General features: G+C 38.6%; 1 protein-coding gene across 10 annotated transcripts in view; it reads left to right on the top strand.

Moving 5' to 3' along the window:
* Positions 1-26,820, top strand: part of NF1 (neurofibromin 1) — a 199,297-nt gene that overhangs the window by 53,685 nt on the left and 118,792 nt on the right. For 5 of the 10 annotated variants that reach the window (XM_075013310.1, XM_075013303.1, XM_075013301.1 and 2 more), the window contains 17 exons: positions 1,128-1,251; positions 1,518-1,568; positions 5,996-6,148; positions 8,570-8,816; positions 9,875-9,948; positions 10,077-10,160; positions 11,034-11,474; positions 12,108-12,247; positions 13,707-13,829; positions 14,293-14,376; positions 16,041-16,157; positions 16,685-16,866; positions 16,978-17,189; positions 18,063-18,224; positions 20,556-20,659; positions 21,724-21,859; positions 26,144-26,206. In XM_075013310.1, coding sequence (XP_074869411.1) covers positions 1,128-1,251; positions 1,518-1,568; positions 5,996-6,148; positions 8,570-8,816; positions 9,875-9,948; positions 10,077-10,160; positions 11,034-11,474; positions 12,108-12,247; positions 13,707-13,829; positions 14,293-14,376; positions 16,041-16,157; positions 16,685-16,866; positions 16,978-17,189; positions 18,063-18,224; positions 20,556-20,659; positions 21,724-21,859; positions 26,144-26,206 — 2,497 coding nt within the window. The remainder of the gene's footprint in view (positions 1-1,127; positions 1,252-1,517; positions 1,569-5,995; positions 6,149-8,569; positions 8,817-9,874; positions 9,949-10,076; positions 10,161-11,033; positions 11,475-12,107; positions 12,248-13,706; positions 13,830-14,292; positions 14,377-16,040; positions 16,158-16,684; positions 16,867-16,977; positions 17,190-18,062; positions 18,225-20,555; positions 20,660-21,723; positions 21,860-26,143; positions 26,207-26,820) is intronic. The other 5 variants (XM_075013305.1, XM_075013302.1, XM_075013308.1 and 2 more) reach the window with 3 other exon arrangements.

Genomic DNA, 26,820 nt, shown 5'->3' with positions numbered 1-26,820 from the left:
AAATATGTTGTTAACTTCATCAAAGGTTTTCAGTCTGGTATTCATTTGTAACTGTGAGTGTAAAAATAATTTTAAATATGCTTATTTTTATTTCATGAAATGCTTACAGTTTGCTTTCTTTAAAATTCTTTGTGTGCATTTCTAGGTAAGGCAAGATAAATTTGGCAAACCCACCTTTATGAATTATTTAATATTGTTTCTGAAATGAAAACTCACCTCACATGGTAGTTCATTTCATGTGTTAGTAATTCATAAGAATTCTTAATGGTTTAGAAAATCTTGCATTTAATTTTATAATTTTTGAGATGGAAATATCAATTAATTTGATAGATGGGTATTAGGGATAATGTATTTCAACACTGACAAGAAGGCAGAAATGGACCATTAATTGACCTTGGGTGAACCTGAAATTGTGAATTATGAAAATAAACTGTCATAAAATGTGCATCAGCACACAAGGCTTTAAAAGGAGAAAGGAAGTTAATATCTGTTTCTAGAAAAGTGCTACTTTCCACATCAAGAAATTAGTCCTTTTTAGTGCATTGTGTGGCTCTAGGAATGGTAATGGGGTAGGTTTTCGCCTGGGCTTATATTTGTAGTTTGAATTCTGCAAAGGTTAGCTAAATAGAAACTCACAGCTATAATGAGCTTGTCTGTTCAGGCAAGGGTCAAAAAATCCATAAAAATGGACATTGATTTGGACTCGTTCGCAGTTTTAACAGAGTCCTCAAAGGATTTGAAGGAGTTCTCCTAGATGTGTTCCTAACAGAGTTGAGGCACATCAGGGTAATGTGGGTAAACTTGTACTGCCACTATCTGTGCTGGATCAGTTCTGTGATAATTGGAGGTCTTCTGAATCCAGAAGATTGGCCTTTTGAGAAGTAAAGAAATCACTTAATTTCATCCAAAGAATAAAAATGGCCTGTTGGGGGTTGGAAAGGGACACAGGTTTCTGGTTTGTTACTTAAGATACAGTAGTCCATTTAAAAAGGAGAGCTAGCATGTCACGTACGATACACCTACTAATTCTCTGATGCTATGTAATGATATATGGGTCTAGTCTGTATCAATAAATTGTATTTGAGGTATTAGAGAATATAGCTAATACCGAATTTCGTTTTGTACAGTTCACAAATGCTTTTCTATATCTGCAAGAAACTAACTGGTCATCAGATGCTTAGCAGCACAGAAATCCTTAAGTGGCTGCGTGAGATTCTCATCTGTAGGAACAAATTTCTTTTGAAAAATAAAGTAAGTAAATGTTAATATTAATCTTTTAGGTTTGTTAAACCTGCAAGGCTTTTCTTTTTACATACTGCCTTTATACACTGGCTAATTTCTTTATGATGGAAAGAGATTTTACTAGCTCTACTTGTAATCATGTTTCTGGTCAGTGTAAAAAGAGAGGCATGAAGTGATACATCTTGGCCTTGAATGGTCCACATTTGCATAGATCTTTCTAAACTTAGCCAAAACAGCTTAGAATATTTTTTTTAAATCTTTTTTCCTTTCTTCAGAGGACATGCCTGTCTTTCAGAAGGTCTGAAAAGTGTTCTCTGTGGAATGAGGTATTTGTTGATCACTGCTACTTTATATATGAAAATTGTGAGACATTTTCTTCAGTGCAAGGAAGATCATGTGTTTATCTTTTGACACAGTGAGGTAGCTTTTTTTTCCTGACATAGTAGAATCACTTTCAAAATTCTGTTTTACTTCTCTTTCTGACAGTCTGACTGTTTCCAAGTACAAACCCAGACACGTGCTCTATTTATTGTGAGATTTCTTTTGAGGGGGGGAAAATCAGTTGCTAGATGGAAAACCAAACCTGCTACATATTCAGCAGTAAAGACAGCCTAAATGGAGTAGAACAGGGGGAATAGTGTTCTGGCCTCCGTTCCAGATAACTGAAAATACCAGTGATTGAAGGATATTCTGTCATTATTTGAGGACTTCTTCCCATACACAGTGTTTCTTAAATAAGGAAGGGTCTCCAGTTTGTGGTAAGAGGATTTTGAAAATGTATGACATTTTGCCACTTGAATCCCTATTATTAGCTTTGTTACTACCGGAACTTTCTTAGTTTATACTCTTAGTTTACACTATCCCTAACCACAAAGCTTAAGAGTGTTATTAAGCACATTTGTTTGTACACCTTATTTTTCTTGAGATGAAGAAACTTCTCAGATGATAGTCATCAAATGAGTTCTCAAATGAAATTCATTGGATCCTATAGAATCTGCTAGGCCTTACACTAAAACAGAAGTTGAGGGTATCTTATACTAGAGATTCTGAAAGGAAAATTGTTGACATTTTTAGTACTTCAGGTGGGAGTCCTGTTTTCTTTGCCAGTTTGTCTTTACATTTTAGAGTCTCATCTTGCTACTATTTATGCATATGCCACTCTTGCAACTGGGCTATTCATCTTTCTTACACATTGAGAAATTCAGGAATCTCCTTCATTTGGGCTTGTAGATACAGAGGGATTTAATTTTGGCCAGCTCTTCCTGTGACTTTGATCTTTGGGCAACCTTTTTTTGGTTGTGGTGAACTCTACTTCATGTCATTGGACTGCAGACACTCAATTCATCCTCCATTCGCCATTTTCCACAGGTACAAAGCGTTTGTCAACCCTTTTCCTGAGGTTCTTAATGAATGCTGTTTTGAACTTTCAGCTTGTTACTTTTTCCCCTGTGATACACCTGGGGAGTTTGATCTGTATGAAATTGATGTGAAGAGACTTGAATACCTGACAGAACAAGGTCTTTTGTGCAAGTCGCCAACTCTTTAACCTTAACAACAAATTTTAAGGGTTGATCTATTTCAGTGTCCAGTCTTTGCAAACAGAATGACTTGTATTTTCAGTCATGTGGTTCATAAGTCCATGTAGCCTAATGCTCATTTGATTATGTACAAATGTGTATAGTTTACATAATATGTCCTCTGAAATTTGCAGAACTGCTTTTTTATCTGGAGATAGATATTATACACGCTAACTCTTCAGCATACTGTTGGGAGTGTGACAAAGATACCTATTGTCAGATTTCCTGTTCTTGATCACAATGGACTGACTGGATTATGAACAGGACAACAGATAGCTATCAAAGGGGAATTCAGTAGACACTTTTCAAACAGCTAGAGGACATTGATGTTGCCCTCACACCAATGTGAAAGCATCAAAGAAAAGGTCACAACAATAGACAAAACTGCCTCAATGAGTGGACTGAGCATTAACAGGGGGAAGGCCAAGACATTGTGGGTCAACCAGTCCAACACTACCAACCATCACGCTGGGAGGGGTTGACCTGAAAGATGTGGAGCAGTTCACCTACTTGGGGAGTATTATGGGCATAGGTAGAGGAACAGATAATGATATCAGTGCCAGGATGGGGAAAGCAACAGCTGCATTCAAGGCTCTCCATTTCATATGGAGTTCACAAATATCTGTGAAGGTATTCACAAATGTGAAGAGTGTGCTCCTGTATGGCTGCGAGACTTGGTATACTAGGAAGAGGTTCAAATCACAAGCTACAGACATTCATAAACAGATGCCCGAGGTACATCCTTCACAGCAAATGGTAAGACTTTTCCACAAATGAGGAGCTTTGGGACAGAGCAGGACAAGAACCAATTGACGTTGAAATCAAGAGAAGAAAATCGGGATGGCTAGGCCACACTCTCAGAAAATCATCATCCAGCATAGTCCGTCCACCTCTCACATGGAACCTGCAAGGAAAACGCAAAAGAGGAAGACCTTGGAGAAGGTCCACTGAGATTGAAGGACAACAACTGGGTCACTCTTGAAGCCAGCTAGAAGTTTTGTCCCAAACCAAAATGACATGGAGGAGATTTGTAGATGACCTATGCCCCATGCAGAGTACAAGGGTTAAGTAGTAATAGTAGATATTATGTTCCCACAATGTGTTAAGAGCTTTCCAAATGCACCTGAAAAGATGGTGTTGGTGCTGCAGAGCTTAGTCTCAAAACCAGAAAGCAACATACAAAGAAAATGTCTTATTTTACAACATGTGCACACGTGCATATATTTCCCAGAAATCATTTCCCTTGTCCCCTTGGCTAGATGCACTCATGACTTTTTTTCCATACTGCTTCTCCATTGTGCTCATTCTCCCCTTGAAACAGTTTTGGCCAGAAGGTGAAGAAAGGGAACAGTCACATGATGCCAGCGTTCCTAGATTGTCCACATTTCCTACAAAATTATACTTGCTCAAATAATACTCTGGTATCTTAGATGCAGCTGACTCAGGATGTTAAGTTTTCCATTTTCTGCTACGTACATAGCTCCCCTTCTCTGAATAAAACGTCAAATCAGTGCTCCAGACAATTGGTCCTCAGCTCCTCATTGCTATAGAGATCTGATATTCAGAGCACAAATTAATTACTGAATCTCTGTGCAATATATTATCAGATTTATTGCTTTATGTCTTGGTAGCAAAGTTAAAGTAAAACCTGTACTAGATAGAGTTCTGAGAAATGGGTCTTTTAACAAAGTTATCTCAAATTGTTCTCTCCTAAACATTTAGAGAGCGATAGCTAAAATGCATCAGATCAGGCTGTATCATTGCCTGCTGCACTTGTCAGTGTCAGTGACCTCCAACAGATGAGGGCATAGAGAGATGCTGGGACACTAATGTAGGAGACGTCATCAAATGCCAGAAGACTTGAACCATAATTTAACCCATGGCAGCCATAAACTATAGGGAAGGCGACAGGAAACCACCCTCTGTTTCACACATAGTATTTCTGTTCCTGTTTATCCAGGTAAACGTGCAATACACGCAATAAAACACACAATACAATAGAATTAACATTTATCAGAGCTTTAACTGCTTCACTTTCTCACTTGCGACTTTAATAAGCAGCTCCCACTTCCTCATTCAGCAGAAGTGGGTTATCATTCTTTTGGGGTTGAGAGAGGTTTTTCTCTACTTCCCTCTGGTGTAAAAAGAAGTCCTCTAGGAACATAAAGTACTAATACAACAAGATTTTCACATTTCCTAGTTTCTTCTTAAGAATTAATCTAATTTTCTCTCCTTTTTACAAAATGCTTTCTGGGAGTTTTAAGAGATCTGTTCTGAGTTAAAGATACAAGTTTTGAATGGGCATGAACTGTTGTGTTCCTTGGTGCCTTCTGCAGTCTTTTTTTTGCCCTGCTGTTTCCGCACACAAGGTTTAGGGGAAGTATCTTTTTCCCAGTTTACATACTTGGACTGTTGTGTGGGATCTTTCCTGTCTAGAGCATCATCTGCTAAGCTGGGCCTAAGGATTGTTCCTGCAGGCCAAACCCATTTGCTTTTGTGATTCTCTTCTAGAACTACAGGCATTGTAAATAATGAAGACACCCAGGACAAGGAAGCAAATGGACAAAATAGGTAGCTTCTTCCAGAGCTGAAAAAGGAACCTTTGCTGGATGTTTGTCAAGATGTATCTTAATTATACCGCTCCTAAAAAGCATTTCCAGGCTATCCGTAATTTGACATATTTTAACTTACAAGATTCCATTGTCAATTGCTTATCTGCACTTGTTCCTCTTGTTTTTAATAGGTACAACATACTGCTCTTAATACTTTATTCTGTATTGCTTTAACAAGCAGAATAATAAACTTTCCGCTGCCTTGAGCAGACAAAATAAATAACAATATTAGAAAATGTCCTGGGTATTGACCAGCTCTCCAGGGCAAATTTCAGCTTGTCCCTTATGCATTTGACTTAGGTGTCGTATTTACTCCTTGTTTGCTGTATAGTGGCTGTGAGCCTTCTTACAGGTGCCGTATTCCTCCCCAGGGGTGGCTGCATTTCAGGGGTGGGAGATGAACTTGATATGAGTAATGTTTGTACGCTCTTTGAGAGCTGTCAGGGTGAAAGGTTCCATATAAACGCAGAGGTGGTGTTTTCCTTTCGTGAGTGTAGCTCCTCTAACCCATCCTTTTTCCCTTATAAAATAGTGATGGATTATTTTTCTTACCTTTCTTTATAGCAATCAGATAGGAGTTCCTGTCATTTTCTCTTCCCTTATGGGGTAGGATGTGATGTCTCTGTAAGTGGAACTAGTCAGATTTCTCTTGATCATGAAGAGATACGCTGTGCTCCAGGGTCCACCCTGAGGAAGGGGAAAGGCAACTCTTCCATGGTAATTAATATTTTATATTATTAAACCCTTGAAATATGTTGATTGCTATCCTCAAAATCATTTATATTTGTGCTACTATTTTGATTATTTACAAGTATTTTAAATATTGTTATGGGAGTTGGGAAGAGGGTAGGGGACTCTTCAACTTAAACTTCATGTGAGTCAAAGCTAAAGCCAGAGTATCACCACACTGAGCAGGGGGGCCAAAGTGGAAGCCTACTGCTTATTCATAATGTTACCTGAAAGTGAAACACGTATTCCCATAACACTTTTGTAAGTGGCATTGCAAAGTATTTGTGCCAGATATGCTAAACATTTGTAAGTCACTTTGGCCACCATTCCAGAGGATGTGCATCCATGTTAATGAGTCTCATTAAGAAGTAACGTGTTAATTAAGTTTGTGACTGAACTCTTTGGAGGAGAATGGTATGTTTCCCATTCTGTTTAACCCCGATTCTGCCATGTGTTTCATGTTGTATTGGACGAGGACTTAGCACGTTTGTTTTAAGAACATCTTCACAGCAGATTGACCAAATGCAAAGAAGGTGCCGATAGGAGATTTCTAGAAATAGCTACAGCACTTGATGTAAAGAATTTGAAGAGCCATCCAAAATCTAAGATGGACGAGGTGTGGATTGTGCCTTCAGATGTCTAAAAAGAGCAATACTCTGATGCAGACACTATAAAACCTGAACCACCAAAAAGGAAGATGAACCTTCTGCTGGTGGCACCTGATTCAGATAGGAATAAACATGCATCAGCCCACTCTGCTTTGGATCTTTACTGAGCAGAACCAGTCATTGGCATGGGGGCATGTCCTGTGTAATGGTGGTTGAAGCACAAAGGGACATGTGAATCGTTAGTGCATCTTCCTGTTAAATATCTCGTGGTGCAGACAACAGGAGTTAGTGTGAATACCTGTTCTTGTTTTCAGGTGACATTGTAAACCTAAAGAGGGCATTATTGTCTTCTGCAAGTAGTTGTAACCAAATCTGTTTCTGAATGATGAGCTTAACAAGAAGTAGGACGAAGTGGACTTCAGTCTCCCAAGTTTTACATTTTTTATTGTTGAGGGCAGTTTTTTTAAAACATAGTTCTGTGTTAAATTCAACTTTTATGATGGAGACTGCATTACAGTACTTGTTGAGTTTTTTAGGTAAATACTATGCTAATATTTGTAATAGAAATACAGTGAGCACTGTACATTTTATAGTCTCTGTATTTGAAATCAATATTTGAAAATGCAGAAAACTTTCAAAAATACTTAAACAAAAAAGCCATTAACTGTGCAATTAATTGCACAATTAACCACAATTAATATTTTAACTGCTTGACCATGCTAGTTTGTTTCCATTTATTAAATCTGGATCTCAGACTCCAGATTTCCAAATCTCAGTGCTGTCTGAGTGCATGCTAAATAAAAGCACAAAGCAATGAAAATTTTCATCCTTGTTAGAATAAAGGTGGTTCTTTTAAATGCAGATTTCTGCAGCTCCTACACCATGAATTAGTTATGGGAAAAACTTAGCAGAATGTTGTAACTGAATCTATCATGAGATGAGATTTCTAGCTTACACTTTTTTAATTACAAAAAAAGGAATATGTAATGATATACATAACTCTTAAAAACATTTTAGCCTTTAAACAGCTATTTATAAACAAAATGTTTTCACTTTACTGTGTGGTAAATAAGTGTTATTGCTTTTTTTTTTAATTAATGGGTCGACTTAAGGTAGAAATAGTGACTTTTGCAAGAACAGGAGGTTAGAGATGGGTTTAAATACTTTGCTCCCAGTCCTGTGCTGAGGTCGCTAGACCTTACTTTTCCAAAATCTACTACTGAATGAGGAGAATGTAAACATTCTAGTCACATCAGATATCAAACCAATGAAATTTTGGTTTCGTTTTATGATTTTCTATGTGTGTTCAATGAAAAACGTATTAGTGGAGAAACAAGATGTTATACCTACCTGCATTAGGTAATACTCCCCTCCACCCACACGGACAATAGCATGTCCATTTAATAATACCTAGCTCTTACACAACACTTTTTTTCAGTAGCTCTCAGTGTGCTTTGTGGAGGACTTGTGTATCATTCCCATTTTATAGCAGGGAAATTGAGGCACAGAAGGTGAAGGGACATCCCCAAGGTCACCAAGCAGGCCAGTGGCAGAGGGAGGACTAGACCGCCCAGTTCCCCTGAGTCCAGTCCTGTATCCCCTGGCACATGCCCTTTGTGGAAGGGACTACGTCATGCTTAATGAAGTACAAATATACAATAAAACCAGACTCTTATCCAAGATGAAGCGGTTGGGTGCTACTGGAAAACAAATAATTTGCGGGAGGAGGAGGGTAGAGACCTGTTTTGAGAAAACAGCCTGTTAAGTAATATTATCAGATATGCAAATATATTTTCCCAAGGAAAGCACAGCAGGATGCAGTGGAACTCCAACATGTCGTCAAGCCCAAACCAAATTGGAGGTTGCTCTGTACATGTTTCTGTGGAGCCCTGACATTGAGGCAGTTCTTGTTGCCATGTCCTGTTTTCGCCATCTCTGTGAGGAAGCAGATATCCGGTGTGGAGTAGATGAAGTCTCGGTACATAATTTTTTGCCAAACTACAACACATTCATGGAGTTTGCATCTGTCAGTAATATGATGTCAACAGGTAAGAACGGGGAGACTGAGCAAACAATTTTATGTCTGAGGAGCTGTGTTCTTTAAAGTATATTTCAAAATGTTAAAGACAGTGTCGATATAACTGAGGTGCTGTGGTACTTGTCTCTAGCCTACCTCAGTCATGTAATTTCATGGAAATGGTACACAGTTTGCATGAATGAAGTTACATGTAGAAAGACAAAAAATCTTTCTTTGATACAGTGAACCTTCGAGTTACTGGGGGGTTGCATGCAACCCCTATCTAACTCAAATTTTTGCACGGGTCCCAGGGGGTGGAGAGACGGGAACCAGGCTGCAGCCTGGTTTCTGGCTCCCCTGGGCTTGCAGGATCTGGGAAACTGACCAGCCAACCAGGGCTTACGTCCCCCTACAATAGTGGCAGCTGGGCAGGCTAAAAGCCACCTCCCTAGGCACCCTGACAGCCATGGAGCAGCTTCAAGTTGTGCTTAACTCGTGTTAAAGCAAGTTTGGCGCAACGTGAAGCTGCGTATTTCGAAGGCTTACTGTATAAAATATTTTAAAATTGCTTTCTCCTTGTAAAGCTTATATAATAAGTTCAAGTATTATAGGGGGACATAGACTAAATTATTGAATCCCCAAACCTTGTAGTAAGTGAAGGAGACAGTTTCTTCAAAACATTTATTTCATATACAAATGTACTTGTGATTTAAGTTTTACACATGCATCTTCTGGCCTTATTTTAGAATGAAATATTTATCATTTTTACTGTGTCTATCCGTCTGTTTGTCCGAATAAGGTTCTACCATGTCTTCCCCTGCCCCTGTGCAGTGTGCCACCCCACCTCCTTCCCTGGCCAGCATGAGGCCTGGCTCGGCCCAGCGCCTGCAACAGAACCCCGTGCATCTTGCCAGCCCAAACCCTTCCCTCAGCCAGCATGGGGCCTGGCCCATAAGCTTTGGATGTGTATTACAAGAAGTTTCTGTCTACAGCTTTCTTCCAGGCCAACTCCCACTTTCAAGCAAAGCAGCAGCTGGGCTTCTAGTTCATTTTTAATTATGCAAGCTTTCATCTGTACTCTTTCCTTAGGAAGAGCAGCTCTTCAGAAAAGAGTGATGGCATTATTAAGGCGCATTGAACATCCAACTGCAGGCAACACAGAAGTAAGTTTTTCTCTGAATGAAAATGTTTCTTATAGGTAGCTGAAAATATATTGTATGAAAGCAATGATTATTGTTTTAGGAAGTAATGAGAGATACGTATCTGAAATTCTTGATGTATTATCTTTTAGGCATGGGAGGATACTCATACAAAGTGGGAACAAGCTACAAAATTAATCCTCAACTATCCAAAGACCAAAATGGAAGATGGCCAGGTATTATGAAGCTTCCTGTCTGTCCAGTTATTAGAAGTGCTGACAGAAATCTTGTATTTTCTAAATAAGTCATGAAGTTTACTATGTTTTTATTTAACTAACTTACATAAAGAAATACGTGCACATAAGCACTTTTCAGTCAGTCCCTCGTATGACTTATTTTTGAAGTCATTCCACAGCTAATGAAGTGTTTTGATGTGCTCTTCAGTAATGCACTGAGTTTGGTATTACTTGGGAGTGTACTACCATTTCACTTTTTCTTCCTGCTTCTCTGAATACAGAGTATAATTGTAAACAATCATAATCAAAAATGGTATTTCTCAAGCTTATTGGAAGTCAAAATTGTTCAAGTCTCCCATTACATTTACTGTGAAAATAAGAATTCAAACTGTATCATTGATAGCAAATGTAGGCCAGTATACTGCTTTTTCAAGTGTGGAGAATAATAAACATACGAGAGAGAGGCTATTTTCTTTGCCTTAAATTATAACAAAATTTTCAAAGACTCTCAATTCCCTGGATTACCTTTTGTGACACTGGTGGGTTTATGCCCCACTGGTTAAGAAATTCTGAACTAATTGATAAAATGGAGAGTTGTTTAAAACCTTCCCAAAATCTAAACTCCACAAACTTGGGTTACGAGAGTTGTTTTGTGATACGATCTCTTCAGACACAGTTCAGTTTCCACTCTCCTACGTACTTGCTCTTGATGTAAAGATTAACAATATCTTCTGCGACTTGAGTAGTTAGTTTTTTATTGGAGTTCTGGTAAACTTACTGGCTTTCATTACTGAATATTCTTTAAAATTGGTTGCCTTTATCTGATAAGTGTGTGTAATTTGAGAGAGGTCTGATTCTGAACTCTCTTTTCAGGTTACTGATAGTCTTCACAAGACGATTGTCAGGCGACGAATGTCTCATGTTAGCGGGGGCGGCTCCATTGACTTGTCTGACACTGATTCTCTGCAGGAATGGATCAACATGACAGGGTTCTTGTGTGCTCTCGGAGGAGTGTGTCTCCAGCATCGTAGCAGTGTAGGATTAGCAACTTACAGCCCACCCATGGGCCCAATCAATGAGCGTAAGGGCTCCATGATATCTATGATATCCACCGAGGGAAATACAGAGACTCCCGTTAGCAAATTCATAGATAGATTACTATCACTAATGGTCTGTAACCATGAGAAAGTGGGACTTCAGATACGGACTAATATTAAAGATCTGGTGGGTCTGGAATTGAGTCCAGCACTTTATCCAATGCTGTTTAACAAACTGAAGAATACCATCAGCAAGTTTTTTGACTCTCAAGGACAGGTAAAATGTTTGGAAATGTTTTCATGTTTTTAATCATATTGAAAATATCAACTATCTTACTGTTCACATAGATAGATTGATACCTGCCTCTGTATGTTTGGGGTTTTTTATACAAAAAGCCAGAGAAGTATTTATTAAGTAACGGAAGGCATCATGACGATATGTGTGGATAGACTCGTGGTGTCCAGCATACTAGCTACTAACCACAGGTGGCTATTTGGCCAGTGGAGTGTGGCTAGTTGGCTTGAGCAATAAATATATTTTCATAATAATCTGGCCAGTTCACTGCTTCAGAACTTGTTGGACACCACAGGAATAGACCATACAAATCTTAATTAACATTTGAGATTCCAGATTCTATTAGTCTAACGTTCCTTGTAAGGTTTTGTATTGTAGCCATCATGCTTCTTAAATAGGGTTTATATAGTGGGAAAATATTGTCTTTATTAGATAAACATTTTGAGACTTAGCTCTGTTAACAGTTAGAATTCTCCTGAGTAGGTTAATCAGAACAATACTTGTGCATTATATTTCTGAGTGTTACAGTAATATAAATATTAATACTGTGTACCTTTTAATTCATTTATTTTTGTGCAGCAGATCAAAAATTGACAAGATATCTTCTTCCTGTAGGTTTTGTTAACGGAGACCAACACACAATTTGTAGAGCAGACTATTGCTATAATGAAAAATCTTCTTGATAATCCTACTGAAGGAAGCTCAGAACATCTGGGACAAGCTAGTATAGAGACGATGATGCTGAATCTAGTCAGGTGAGAAATCTTGACTGTTCCCACTCAGCTGAATAAGTTTTTAGATCAGCGGTTCCCAGCCTTTTCCAGACAGAGACCCATTTTGACAATTCAGGAAGACTTGGTGACCCAAGGCAATTCAAAAATGCGGGGGGGGCCGGAGGGAGAGGGAAGAGATCAGTGCTGTAACTAGCTAATTTTGTGCCTGAGGCAAGATTATAAAATTGTACCCCTCATGTTTATCTATTCATAGTAGTTGTTTTATAGAAAAAGGGAAAATACATGAACACTACATAAAGTAACACTACGTTTATTATAGTTAATGATTATTTTATTATTACAGGTGGTCTGTGTTGTTGTGGAGGAAAGACCCTCATTTCTAAATGGCTTCCCACTCTGTTCTCCTAGTTTAAACCCCACGATCAGAGGCTGGATGGGCTGGGGGGAGGTCACACTCAAGGATTGGGAGCTGGGGGTTCACACTCAGGGCTGGGAGTGCTGGGGTAGCACTCAGAGGCTAGGGGGCGTCACACGCAGAGGCTGGAGGTGCTGGGTGAGTCACACTCAGTGGCTGGGGGAAGATACAAACAAAAAAAAAGAAAACTAACAAATCAGCTACATAGAACAGAAGGGGGGGGGCAAAGGCGGGAAGGGGGGACAAAAATTACTTACTGCAGGAGTCTATTAAGTGGCTTGCCTGGGATGACTATGCTTATCAAAGGTGGAGAAACTGTCTTTGTAATGTGTAATTGCTTCTCTGTTGATAGAAATGGCTGCTGGATGTGGCAGTGTTAAGGTGCTGCGAACGGATCCTAAAAGAGCCACGTGCAGCTCTGAGCTGCTGGCGACCCTTAACAAATCTAACCAGAGTCCAGGTTTGGGTCCTGACCCATAGGTTGGGAATCCCTGTTTTAGATAATCAGGCAGTATCTGCATCCACTTCCAGGCCCTGTTTGTGTACTATAGCTGGAATATAGGAAGCTAGTTAATATTCTGATTCTTAGCCCCCAGCCCTGGCAGCAGTTAAAGCAATAGGAGAGCAACTCTGATTTTTCCTATAATGGATTGTCAAAGCTAGTGGAGCTGTTGGCTCCAATATTCCCCATCTCCTCCCTTTCACTCCCAATTTCCAGAACGTTCCTAACACATGTCCTTCCCCCTACATCTGTGGGGATGGGCCAGGACCATCTCAGTCAGCTTCCTCTGCACAGAGGAGATTGTCCGCTGGCTGTCTGAAGCTGGTTTGAGGGCCACTGGGCACAGATTAGAAAATCTGGCCCAAGATCCACAATGACTGATTATACAAGTGTAATTCTATGTACTAAAAAAAATTGTATGACGGTGGGGACTACATGTGTGTTGGAGAAGCTCACATTATTTATCTAGATTACTAGATTGTGGCATAGACAAGTAAGAGAGTCCTCAAATGTCATCTCCCCCAAGTGCGTTGATAGGATTTTATTTTATTTGACCTCCACAGATATGTACGTGTGCTTGGAAATTTGGTACATGCAATTCAAATAAAAACTAAACTCTGCCAACTAGTGGAAGTAATGATGGAGAGGCGAGATGACCTTTCGTTTTGCCAAGAGATGAAATTTAGGTGAGTACTAAATTTAAATAGTAATTCCAATAATGATCCTTGATGATAATAACAATAGGAGCTCTTTGGGTTAGTGGTTTTCATGTGGAGTACAGTGGGAAGGTAGTACCTGCAATGACCTTTCTTGCTAACATGCATAATATTTTCATGTGTTTTTTTTATTTAATTTAGGCCTCAATCCTGCATTGGTGTCTGCTACCGTGGACCTCTATGCCTGTGCAGAGTCCTCCTGATGTGTGACAGTAGGGACTCCACATGGGTGCAGGGTTCTCTTTGAAGCCAGTGCAGGATCAGAGCCTTAATCAAGTAACCCACAGCTACTGAACTGAGTTAATCTTTAAGGTTTGCAGCACAAATGTGTCTTGAAAATATACAAAGTTAATACTTTAAAAAAAACTGTCTGAAACAACGTCAACTTCAAACAGCGTATATTCGGTGTTCTGTGTTGTAACATTTCTTGTAGGAACAAAATGGTGGAATATCTGACAGACTGGGTTATGGGAACATCCAACCAAGCAACCGATGAAGACGTAAAATGCCTGACAAGGTAAGAGAGATTGATACAATACCCCTTCTAATGTCATGTCTTCACTGCAAACTCAAGGATATGGTTCCCAGCTCGGGTGAGGTCTTGTCTAAGCTAGCATACTAGAAATAATAGTGCATCTGCAGTGGCGTCACATGCTAGCAGCCCCAGCTGCATACCCACCAGGTTCAGGCAGGCATGTTCTTGAGCCAGCTAGCACAGAGGTGCTGTTGTTAGCTGTGCTATATGACTGCACCGCTATATTTAACATAATTCAGGTGAGACCTCGGACAAGCATGTCTGCGCAAGCTAGGAGTTACACCTCTAGCCCTTCTAAAGTGTCTTAGGGACCATGGATGGACTGTGTGGACCCTGTTGATGATACATAAACAATTATTTAATGGGCTTTCAGCTACTTCCCCTTCAAGTGGGAGTAGATGAAAGCATGTCTATGAACTCTTATGGCGAGTCAGCAGGGTCCAACAGATGGTCTGCAGCAGACAAGTACAGAGGCGAGTCATGCTGAGGCTAGATTTGCAATCCGCATAGGTGCCTAAGAAAATCAATTGGATTCAGAGCCTGAGTTTCAGCATCTAGGTTCTTTTTTCTATGAATAGGGAAAGACAGATGCTAGAGAATGGGATTTACAAAAAACATTAGGTGAGGTGACCCCTTGTCAAGGAGCTAAATGGAGTTGCCAGCCACAGGGCGTGTGCGCTAAGCACCTTTCTTCCCTGGGAAAGGTGCTGAAATCCAGTGTATAGAGAGGCCAAACCTGCCTGCAATTTACCCTCTACTCAGCGAGTGAAAGGGGGAGTTGAACTGAGAGTCTTCTAGGGAGCACCCTAACTCCTTGGTTAAAAGTTATGGTGGAAGTCCTTGTCCTCCACCCCGGCTACTCCTCTGGTGTATTAAGTAAATGTACCTTCAGAAGTCTGATCTGGTTGATATGGTCTCTGCATGTCTTGCAATTTAAAGGAAAATTCGGAGCTCTAAACTTCAGTTTTTGTGAAGGAAGGGAAAATTATTATAACATTTTGTTTAAAACTATAACTGTCACTTTTAAGACTAAACCTACAATTTTTTAAACAAATGGTGGAATATGTTTTTAAAAAGGAATGAGTCATCTGGATTTGCATGAACAATGAATAATGCCAATGTCATTCCGAGAGCTGCAGGAGGAGTGATCATGTTTTGTTTTATGATCCAGAACTATCTGATAAGTTAGGCATAAATATTTAGTCAGAATAGTAAGGCTCTTAGACTAAAGTTATGGGCCTGAATTTGTATTTACTAGGTCCAGGACCCTAATCCTACTCCTGTTGATGTCTGTAGAACTTCATTGGCCTCAGTTGCAAAAGGATAGATGCTAAGTCTGTTTTGGATTTGTAGCCAAAGTGAGCTACAATAAATATATGCTGTCACTTGCTTCGTCCTGGGGGTAAATTTGTGAAAGTTTAATTTGGTTATAACTCACTGTCCAAAGTTGATACGCTTCTTTATGCTATTCAGTAATACAGAGCAGGTTTTTTTAAACGTATGGCACTTAAAAGAAAATAGTAAAGAGACACTTGAGCTGCAGTAGTTAGGCTTGTGAAGAAAGATAGCCCATAAGTACTCCATTCAAGGAAGGGATGGACTGACCTTATTTAATTTAATGTAACTCTGCTTAATTTTTGATTCAGGGATCTAGACCAAGCAAGTATGGAAGCAGTGGTCTCTCTTCTTGCTGGGCTTCCACTACAGCCTGAAGAAGGAGATGGTGTTGAACTGATGGAAGCCAAATCCCAATTATTTCTTAAGTAAATAGTCAAGTTAAGCTATTTTAATTATACTGGAATTGAAAGCAGATATGTTATTCTGTGTGTTAAAAGCAAATTTGTTTTTAATCTTCCAAGGCTTACTTTTAATCTTAGTTGCCCCATTATATCTCCAGAATTTGCAAACCTAGCAGACTTTAAGTGCAACTTTGTTTTCTCTAAGCATGTATACGTGCTTATTTCACAGAATTACTTTGTTTAGTATTTACTATTATGGATGGAAGAATATACAATCTTTTAGAAATTCAATCCTATGGAATTGAATTTTCTGGTCTGAGGAATTTTCCATGCAGACTTTGATGCTGTCTTCCCATCTCTTGCGATACAGTCTTTAAAAGCTGTAGTAAAAATCACAGTAAAAAGAAGAAAACAGGGAGAAAAATATCCAGACCAAACTTGTATTTCTGGGAGGTGTACAATGGCATATAACATAGAACAATCTGCTAGGAGACTGTGGACTGTAAAAATTTCTCACTGACCCAGATCTGCAAATGTTACTTTTGTTTTAGATATTTCACTCTCTTTATGAACCTTCTAAATGACTGTAGTGAAGTTGAAGATGAAAGTGCACAAACTGGTGGCAGGAAACGTGGAATGTCTCGAAGGCTGGCATCATTACGACACTGCACTGTTCTTGCTATGTCAAACTTACTCAATGCTAATGTGGACAGTGGCCTTATGCACTCAATAGGTAAAGTAGTTAGAAACAACTGTGTGTGATTCAAATATGAAGGTTTGACCACTTTATTAAGAAGTAAATGATTTAGTTACTTACATCTTTATTTTGTTACTGTCTTCTTAGGCTTAGGTTATCATAAAGATCTCCAGACAAGAGCTACATTCATGGAAGTTCTCACTAAAATTCTACAGCAAGGTACAGAATTTGATACGCTAGCAGAAACTGTTCTGGCAGATAGGTTTGAGAGGCTGGTGGAACTGGTCACTATGATGGGTGACCAAGGAGAGCTACCTATTGCTATGGCGTTAGCCAACGTGGTGCCTTGTTCACAATGGGTAAGTTGATTCATGTATCCAGTTGTGATATTTGTTAACCCTGTATGCATTTTGTTTTGTAAGGTGTAATCTGTCTAGTTGTTTCAAGAAGTCATATAGAGAACTTGGAATTAAACTTAACTGCTTTGACAGTGTAATAATGTTGCAAGAAAAAAAATCTACAAGAGAAATGAAATGTTGAGGCTGTTCCATTATGCCTATGTTACAATGCTTGTCCTTTTTCTTAGAGGGTTCTTCAACCATGATTAAGTTTACTTAGCTGAGAGCTGTACTCTGAACTAAAGCATTGTGATGTATTTTAAAATAATATTGGAAACAGTAATTAACCTGTAATTGTAAAACAGTTCCTCCGTGGTCTCTAATGGTAATCATGGAGGGGACCTTTGGGTATATGTACTGTACTACTAGAGTAGGCCTGTGTTTTCATAATCTAGTGTGCTTTTTCCCTGATCTCATTTGTGCCTATTATATAGTTGGTGAATCTATTGGTTCCATCTTGGTTCACTGTAAGCTCACAAATGAGATGAGTTTTGGGAACATAGTAGAAAACCTGCCATTATACACCATGGTATGATTAGAAGGTGAGTGGTCTGTGTACACATTAGGGTTTATTTGCAAGACTTAGCAGGGAAGTTCATGCCCTAGACCAAGTTTCAGCCTATGCTGAAATATTTCTGATCAAATATTTCAAAACAGCACAAACTCCAAAATGGAAGAAAATATTTAACACAAGCTAAAATACTAGAGATGCAAATGGCAATTGACCTCTTTCTCTAGTGCAGGATACATAAAAATGTTTTCAGAGGGAGCAGTTTAACAACCCAGCCTCTTTACTGCTCTGACACACTAACCTCTTTCTTGCTGCTCTTTCAGGATGAGCTAGCTCGTGTCCTGGTCACCCTCTTTGACTCCCGTCACTTGCTCTATCAGCTGCTTTGGAACATGTTTTCTAAGGAGGTGGAACTGGCAGATTCCATGCAGACTCTGTTCAGGGGAAATAGCTTGGCCAGTAAAATAATGACTTTTTGTTTTAAGGTGAGTTTTATATGATCTTCAGTTCCTTTTATAAAATTCTTTTGAAGAGTGAATGAGTAGCAGGAAAACAGTATTAACTCAGAAATGTGAAACAGTAGTTGGACAGCATTAACAAAATCTGAGTAACTGAAATAGATAATTAAAAATAATATTGCTCTCTCTGCTCACCAGGAATGAGTTAACTATAATGTGATGGCTGTATTTTTCTACGCAAGCATAGACAACTTTGGAAGGTTCATCAAAATTTCATGCAGTTATTTTTATAAATATGTGTCGGACTTACATGCCTAGCCTTGATTGGAGATGGGATTTTAGGACAGGCTTTTTACAGTAATGTCTTAACACTCTCTCTTTAGTTCTCACTTTAATCTGGAGGCCTCATTGAAAGTTTCCAGGGAGCACGGTGTTCTTGCATGAGGCATCTGTTTCAGAGAAACCAGGGTGGAATTTGAATTCAATAATGGAAAAATTTGCATAATAAAAGTATTTATAGCAGACTTAATAGATGCATCAAATAGTAAATAAATGTATGTGGATGGACTGGATAAACATCTTCTGATATTTTAGGATCCATTTGGCAGTTACTGAAGTTTTCAGTCCTAATCAGAATATTTAAATGTCTTCCTTTCGCTTTTCTTTTTAAGCTGGTTTTGTTGAAGACTGCCAAGGCAGTGAGATGTATTATTCTAGAACAGTGGTGGGCAACGTGTGGCTCATTGGGTTTCTGTCTGTGGCCTGTGAGACATTTTGTTTATGGTTTACCACGCACAGAGTTTGATTCCACTGGTTTCCATCTGCGGAATATTTTTTTCCTTCCGGTGTTACTGTAGTGACACACACAGGGGCATGTGAAGCAAGGTGTGTACTGATTGCATGCAACATTGACTGTAAGAACCATATGCTACCTCTACATTCTATCAAAGTGGTGCTGTGCTTCTCAGTGGGCACACTCTGCAAAATCTATGTATGCAAGTGCAATTAGCAAAATTACCCTATGCAGGGAGGCCATCTAGATTAGCACAATCTTGTGACCCACTGAGATGAAGGAAGGCTACCCATGTAGCTCTCTCAGTAGTCTAGATTTCCTGTTGCTGTTCTAGAATGTTGCTGTAGCTCACCAAAGAATTGGAATGCTGATCCCAAGATGATGATTTCACGTGGTTCTTTCTCCATGTCTGCACAGGAATGGAAATAAAGATCTTCAGATAAACTAAATTCCAGTTTAAGGCCCTGTTAGGAACTGAGATAAAGACATTGAGTTGAAGCAGTCTAAGCAGGAGTCCAACTGTTTTTAGAGGCTTACAACATTTGATAATTTTTGCTTTAGTTATTTAGGAGGAATAGTTTATAGAAATAATTGTACAACTCAGTTGTAACTTTGTGTTCCAGAAATGAACCTATGAAGTACAAATATTAACTTTGACTGTTGTATCTGATCAACGTTAGACCTGTTTATCAAGTCAAAGAGAGAGTTTAAAAATTTAACTGGTAGCTGTTTTATCAGCAGTCTGATTTAAAAGGCATGCAACTGTCTGTTTCTTGAGCTTGTTCTTCACTCAGCACATAGTTAACCTGTGGAACTCCTTGCCAGAGGAGACTGTGGAGGCTAGGACTATAACAGAATTTAAGTCAGAGCTAGATAAATTCCTGGAGGTTAGGTCCATAAAAGGCTATTAGCCAAGGGTAGGAATGGTGTCCCTGGTCTCTGGTTGTCAGAGGCTGGAGATGGATGGCAGGAGACAAATCACTTGACCATTTTCTTTGGTCCACCCCGTCTGGGGCACCTGGCATTGGCCGCTGTTGGCGGACAGGCTACTGGGCTGAATGGACCTTTGGGCTGACCCAGTATGGATGTTCTTATGTTCTTATAAATACTCCTTTCTGTGCATTCAGTTAATAAGAATAACCATTTGACACTCAGGTTGTGTCTTTTTGGTAGACAGTGAATGGTTTTTAAGGTGCTGCCTTAAAATATTGTAGCACTTATAAATGAGAGAAGGAATGCATTGTATTCATGAATTAGATACTAATTTAAAAGCTTGTTTAATTGCTTTATATATTAGCATATGTGCATAAACTTCTCAGAAAGGAATGTGATAATTCTAAGTATTTTCATATTTCTGAAGCATATATTTGCTTATGTGTATAGTGTTCCAGCTATGAGAGAATATCTGAGAATATATTTTAAAATGAATTCCTTGTACAAACAGTGATTAGATGCGTGAATAAATAAAATATTGTGTGAAGCTTGACATACTCGGTATCGGAAGATATTCTTGTGCTTTGAGTTATGGTGGACCAGGCACATACTCTGATGTCTTTTCTCTATAGGTATATGGTGCTACGTATCTGCAGAAGCTCTTAGAACCTTTATTAAGGACTGTGATCACATCCTCTGAATGGCAACATGTCAGCTTTGAGGTGGATCCTACAAGGTTTGAAATGTGAAAAAATTTACATAATTATTTATAAACCTTATAAACATCCAGCCAGGACTATATTTTTCTTTTATGGAAAGAATTTTTTCATGGTTATCTTTGCCTTCCCTGCTTCATAGATAGATGTATGGATGGATGCGCACAAGCTGCTGTCCTTATAGCCAGGGAGGACTGGCAGGGTTCTCTCAAATGGGAGTTCCAGGACCCCAGTTATGTCATATATTTATATGAGCCATGGAGATGAGAGAGTAGGTGTCCCTGACAAACCTTTCCCCTTTTTCTACCACTATGAATCTGAATATGGACCAGGAAGAATCTGACCTGAAGTATGACTCTGCAGATCACCTGCTCTAACCTGTTGAAGCATTTGCCCAATTCTGATAGCATGTTTCTCCTTTTATGTGGTCTGCCCTGTTTTGATTAAGTACCTATCTTCTCAGCATTTATACTAAATGGTTAGATTATTTTGTAGTTGCTTTATAACACTTTTCGGTAACTCTTCCATACATTATTTTGTATTGGCTAACATAGCGTTCTCATATCTTTGACCTTGGGAAGTGGTAAATGGCCACATTTATAAAACCCCCTGATAGCTGCATGAAATAACCTATTTATGGCTACCTCCCTTAATGCTTGAACTTTCAGTAAATCAATGACTCTGACAAAATGTGTTACGTACACAATCTTAAATGTGAAGCAGTAAACTGACTTGCTTTAGATGTTCTCACTCTTGTTGCACAGTTGCTGGAATTCTCATCCTGCATGGAGGGAGTTTGAAACTCTTACATGTCTGTGGTTGGTTGGTTGGTCAGGATGTATGAAAATTCCACTTTTTTTTTTTTTTTTAACAAATCTGTAAAATGGACTTGTGTGAACTAGTTCAGCTCACTCTGCTCCTTTTAGGTTAAATCTCTTGTGTAGCTGCTAGGTCATCAGCACTTCAACAAGGTTGCTAGTAATGATGAAAGCATAGCTGCTGTGGAATATATACAAGAGCAACATACATGTATTTGAATGGTAACATTTTGAAAGCTTGTCATACGTGTGTGGGTCTGTTGCAGGTTGGAGCATGCCGAAAGCCTTGAAGACAACCAACGGAGTCTCTTGCAGATGACAGAGAAATTCTTCCATGCGATCATCAATTCCTCTTTTGAGTTTCCACCTCAGCTTCGCAGTGTGTGCCATTGCCTGTATCAGGTATGCCTGCCATTGGAGTTTACATCCTTAAAATTTTGTCATAGATATTGTAAAGATCAGAATTTAAAAGGGTCATTGGTATTTGCTGCAAAAATACAAGCACCATTAAAAAGCTCTCTTGGCCACTGAATTTTGTTAGTTGTCTTCAGTTTTCTACTTTACATACAGTAAGAGTATAAACTTATCTTCAAAGTAAAATGCTTCTGCTTTTCTGTTACAGTAAAAAGCCAATAAAAACTATCAGCCCCATTAGTTCTGTGGAAATATCACTTATTTATCCGATACAAAGGATCAAAAATAGCAGTTTAAAATGTTCTTTGGGTCATTTTCTTGTGAAGGTGATTAAAGGGGAAAATATCACACAAGTTTCACAGTTTGAGGGTCTCTTTCTGTAACTTTATGCAAAAGTCTTAACTCTTTGTAGAAGTGCTCTCAGGTCTGGCTGTTAGGTCACTTCTGTCATTTTAAATAGCTTTTAAATTCCATACTGATGTTATATCAATAAGTTTAAGTATAGATTGTCTCAAGCATCATGTCAGTCAAATGAGATTTTTATTTTTTAACTTTCTATTTGCAAATCTTCCAAAGGCCATAGAAGGGGAATAAAGAGAAATACCAATATATTTTAATGACTTCACTGTGAAATAGATAATCAGCTCTTTCTTTTACTTGGGTCTAGAGCTATTAAAATAGTGGTTGCCACTGATATAAAACAGTCATATCATTCATCTTTCTCTGTAGTGGTAGTTTTAGGAGTTCTCATTGGTGCTTGAGGGGATGACAGGCAAGGTTCCCTTTCAAGATGAGAGATACTGATTCATGGATGATGCATGGACTGTTTTAGCATGATTGACAATTTTACATAAAACTGATTACTTCCTCAAGTCTAGGACTCTCTCCTGTAACTTTGTCTGAACCAATTTTTTACAGGCGTATTTCTGTTTCATCAGTATTTGGTTAACATTTATTTGTATATAAAAGATTTTTAATTCCATGGCTACTGGAACATATAAACTGAGACATTGCCAAAGAAAACCCTACAGAAGTCTACTAAGAAACAGTCTTACCTCTCACCTTTTGAAGCATTTGTTTCTCAGCTGGGTTTCTCTTGGAGCCAAGCGTCCTATTGGACTTTGCCGAACAAGTACAAATAAGATTAATTGAAAATATGCAATACTAAAAGCATCCAGTCTTCATCTGGCAATTGACAAGTACTCGGGACTTGTGAACAGTCTGCCTTCAGCCTGCAGTAAATAAGTCTTGATTTTGTTTTGAATAACTATTGAATAACCTTTGTCCATTGCCCGCACTTTCTCAACTTTCTTATATCAAAAGTTTGTCATCAGAATGTTCAAGTGCTAGAGAAATTTGAAGATGGTAGCTAAAATTAAAGAAATGAGACTTATATCTGAATTGTCATTCTTAGTTTATGTTGCCCTAGAAGATTTACCTAGAGTTGCTCGGGTCCTTATCTCAACTAATTTTAGTTTTTGGAAAATAAAAGGAAAATGTACGTCTCATTTAAACAATTGTTTTGGTGTGGTTCTGGGGATGAGGGGTTCAATATGCAGCCTGCTCTGAGGAGAGGGGAGTGCCCAGCCCTCTCTCACAGAAGCAGCTTGGGGCCACGTGAGAAGTGCCTGTCCATGACCATTGCAGCTCCAGAAGATGCAGCCAGGTGAAGGGTCCATGTCCCCCAGCTGGGGTAGGTTCCAGGTTCATCTGGCCTCTGCTTTCCCCAGCCAGAGACAGAAATGTAGCAAACTGTGCGCTTTCCCCTTGCTCCCTGCAAAGGGCAACAGCCAGCAATGTTCCCCTAGGAACTGGGGAGGAGCTTCAGCCCTTCTTCCAACCCCCACTGTCTCTGAAGGGTACCTGGAAGGATAGGAGGCTTTGGGGCGAGGGCAGTCTCAGCCAGCCCCTTTCACCTGCTTGGTGATTCTGTCTCTTTTATGAATGGTTTCTGAGAAGCAATCCCATTCCAGGCACATCCCATTTTCCTGGAACAACTAAACCCTGATCTTGCTCTAAGTTTTTATAATTTGAATTTGATGGTCCTAGCTCTTACCATTTAGGAGTTGTTCCTGAACAGAGAGCGACTCTCTAAAATATGTGGTAGATTCTGTAACTTTTCTTTAGAGGTTCTGTGGTTCATATTTAACTTGCAGCCCCTTGTATAATAAATTGGCTGAGAAACAGTAAAACAGTTCTTCAAGCAGTCTCAAAATCCTTGAGGGAGTCTGGTGTCTCCCAGTATGAAATGTATCCTGTCTGTCAAATGGGACTAATTTTGCAGTGGTTTGGGGGTTATAAAATAGAATCACAAAAAAGATGTGCAGGAAATAGTAATCAGAACAGATTCTGAAAATGAATTGGGTTTAGTTCATGCAACAATCTTATTAAAATATATTAAGTTTTGGTAGTAGGGGCTACCCTGGACAGCATTTGAAGAAATAGAATAGAATCCGTGGTACAAGGTATTGTCTTCCCATATAATCACTCAACATGTAACTAATGGTTAAACCTCCAGTTATTATGATGGTTAGTACACATGCTTGCTCATTTTCAGGTAGTTTATTCCTTAAGTTGTTGTGCAAGTTAGGAAGACGAGCAAACTTCATTAACATACAATTACTAAAAAAGGTCTGTATGAAGGACATGTGATTTTCTTAAATGTGAGCATGGGGTTCTAATTTGCTCCAGAAATGTATTTCCTAATGTATAGCACGTGTGACAGTATCTATTTCTAAAATTAGTGCTAAAATTTCATTTTAGTAAAGGTATAGAATAGAAATTTTGTCTAATCTTGTAACTTTCTATTGTCAATAGCTCTTAAAGCAGATGCAGCAGCATGAAACTAGGTAGATTTTGTGCTGAGCTTATAGTGTGTTTACCATTGTGGGCTGCATATGCAGCTCTCTGTTATATGGGCTGCATCAACACAATATAGATGTACTAGCTATGTTAGCCTGAGGATGTTGCATGGCTGCAACTGGCTTCTGCTTGGGCTGTTGGCAGCCTGCACGTTGAAACACTGCTATACGGTAAATATGAAGGGGATTGGAGATGAAATCTTTCCTATTCATTTCCACTATTTTTCTTTTATAAGGTATTGCACAGACTTCATGGTTTCTACAGAAGCCCTCCAGTGGGACTGGCATAATAGCAGGAAGGGGAGGGAGTCTGAACTGCAGGATGGGATCCCACAGTTCCCACAGGACGGGCTGCTGTAATAATGTAGTTGACATTGTGGAGCAGGACAGGAACAACATTAAAAATAGTACCATTTGGGGCTCTGGTATCTACTTGAATTGTGACTTGTGGTTTTTTTCTTTCTTTTTTTTCTTTAAAAGTACCTTTGTAAGCTTTGTTATAACAAGATTCCAAATTCTAGCATGGCACATGTTTCCTCCTCAATGCTATCTTATTGTAATCTGTATTGATGGTTACTCCTGCTTTATTCCAAATTGCTAGTTTCCACTAGTGTGGAGGATGTGCTTTTATCCTCAAGGGTAAAGTTCACCCCTGTGCAGAGGGAACTTCACATAAGATCTGTGTTCCATTGTCTGATTTAAATCATAGTGTGAGTTGATGCATAGGCCTTGGGCTGTCCTCTTTGACCAGAGATGAATTTCAAAAATAGACATGATGAAGTTAAAGCCCTTGCATTTTTGGTATGTAACAATTTATGCATAGACCTGCTGGTTTTCTCAGTCTTTTGACAGAAATCTTCTGTGCCATATTGTGCATCCATTAAAAATATTTTAAACCATAATTGTGATCCATTTATGTTGAGATGAGAATATTATAAAAATGAGTCATATACAAATTTGAAGGACACACAGAGAAACATGAGAAGAATTTAAACCTAAAAATTGTTTTTAAAAGTGAGGTAGAAGTTCTGGAAGTTAAACCTTTGAAATATACTTTTAAAACAATATTTTGGGGTATGGCAAAACATGTTTTGAAAGCCGAATATAATTAATATATACCATATATTGTTTTTCATAAGCAAATTTAAACAGTTTGACTTTTAACCTAGCCAGAAATAGTAGAAATGATTGAAACACAACATTTGCTTGCATTGTATTTAGTGGTTTGTGAGTAGGATGTAGTAAAATAAGTATGTGAAACAAAAACTCCATCAAACTTTAATTTATATATTTCATTTTTTGTTACGTTTGTTACATTTTATTGTGTAATTTTACGTACAAGTCAACATTGTTTCTTGTTGCTGTATGTAGTTGGTGCTGTGACTTGTTTGTGCTCATCTCTGTTCTGTAGGCAACTTGCCACTCTCTACTGAATAAAGCTACCGTAAAAGAAAAAAAGGAAAGCAAAAAATCAGTAAGTTTGGAGAACTTTTTATTAGCCATTTCTTTCAAAGCAAAACAAAAGTCTTTTGCTGTTTGTTCAGAACATCTTCATTTTAGCCTATTTGACCTTCACTATAAAATCATTCTACTAATTCTGGCACAAAAATAGCTTTCATTTCAATTAACACTGGGATTAAGTTATATTTTAAATATTCTCTGTGTGCCTATTTGAGTCAACAAAAAGGCATATTTAACCTTACTGCTTGATGTTCAATATTCTGATCTGTCCTTGCCACCATTTGCAATTATAAATGACTGTTAAAATAGATTGACTTCTAGACTTTAGGAAAATCCAGGTCTGCTTTGTTATCTTAACATTTTGATTTGTAAATGTGGAAATGAGGAAACTCGGGTTAACACAAATAGTGCACTGAAAAGTAGTTTCACTTCATAGTTGTGTGAATCGTTTTTATTACACCTTAGTTTTGCATTGTGAGTAACCAATAAAATTTTGCATTTGTACTTGTACAAAATGTGCAAATTTCCTCAGGTAAGCCACTGCTGAGTTAAAGAAAGCATTTTAAATTGACAATTTTGTATTGTACTTTTGCTTTCCATACAAGAAAACTTGTGTTGGTCTAGTGA

The sequence above is a fragment of the Carettochelys insculpta genome, chromosome 19 (genome assembly GCF_033958435.1).
Source record: "Carettochelys insculpta isolate YL-2023 chromosome 19, ASM3395843v1, whole genome shotgun sequence".
NCBI classification, from domain to species: Eukaryota; Metazoa; Chordata; order Testudines; family Carettochelyidae; genus Carettochelys; species Carettochelys insculpta.
Note: the sequence above shows the minus strand (reverse complement) of the source record. Positions and strands in the feature narration are given on the sequence as shown.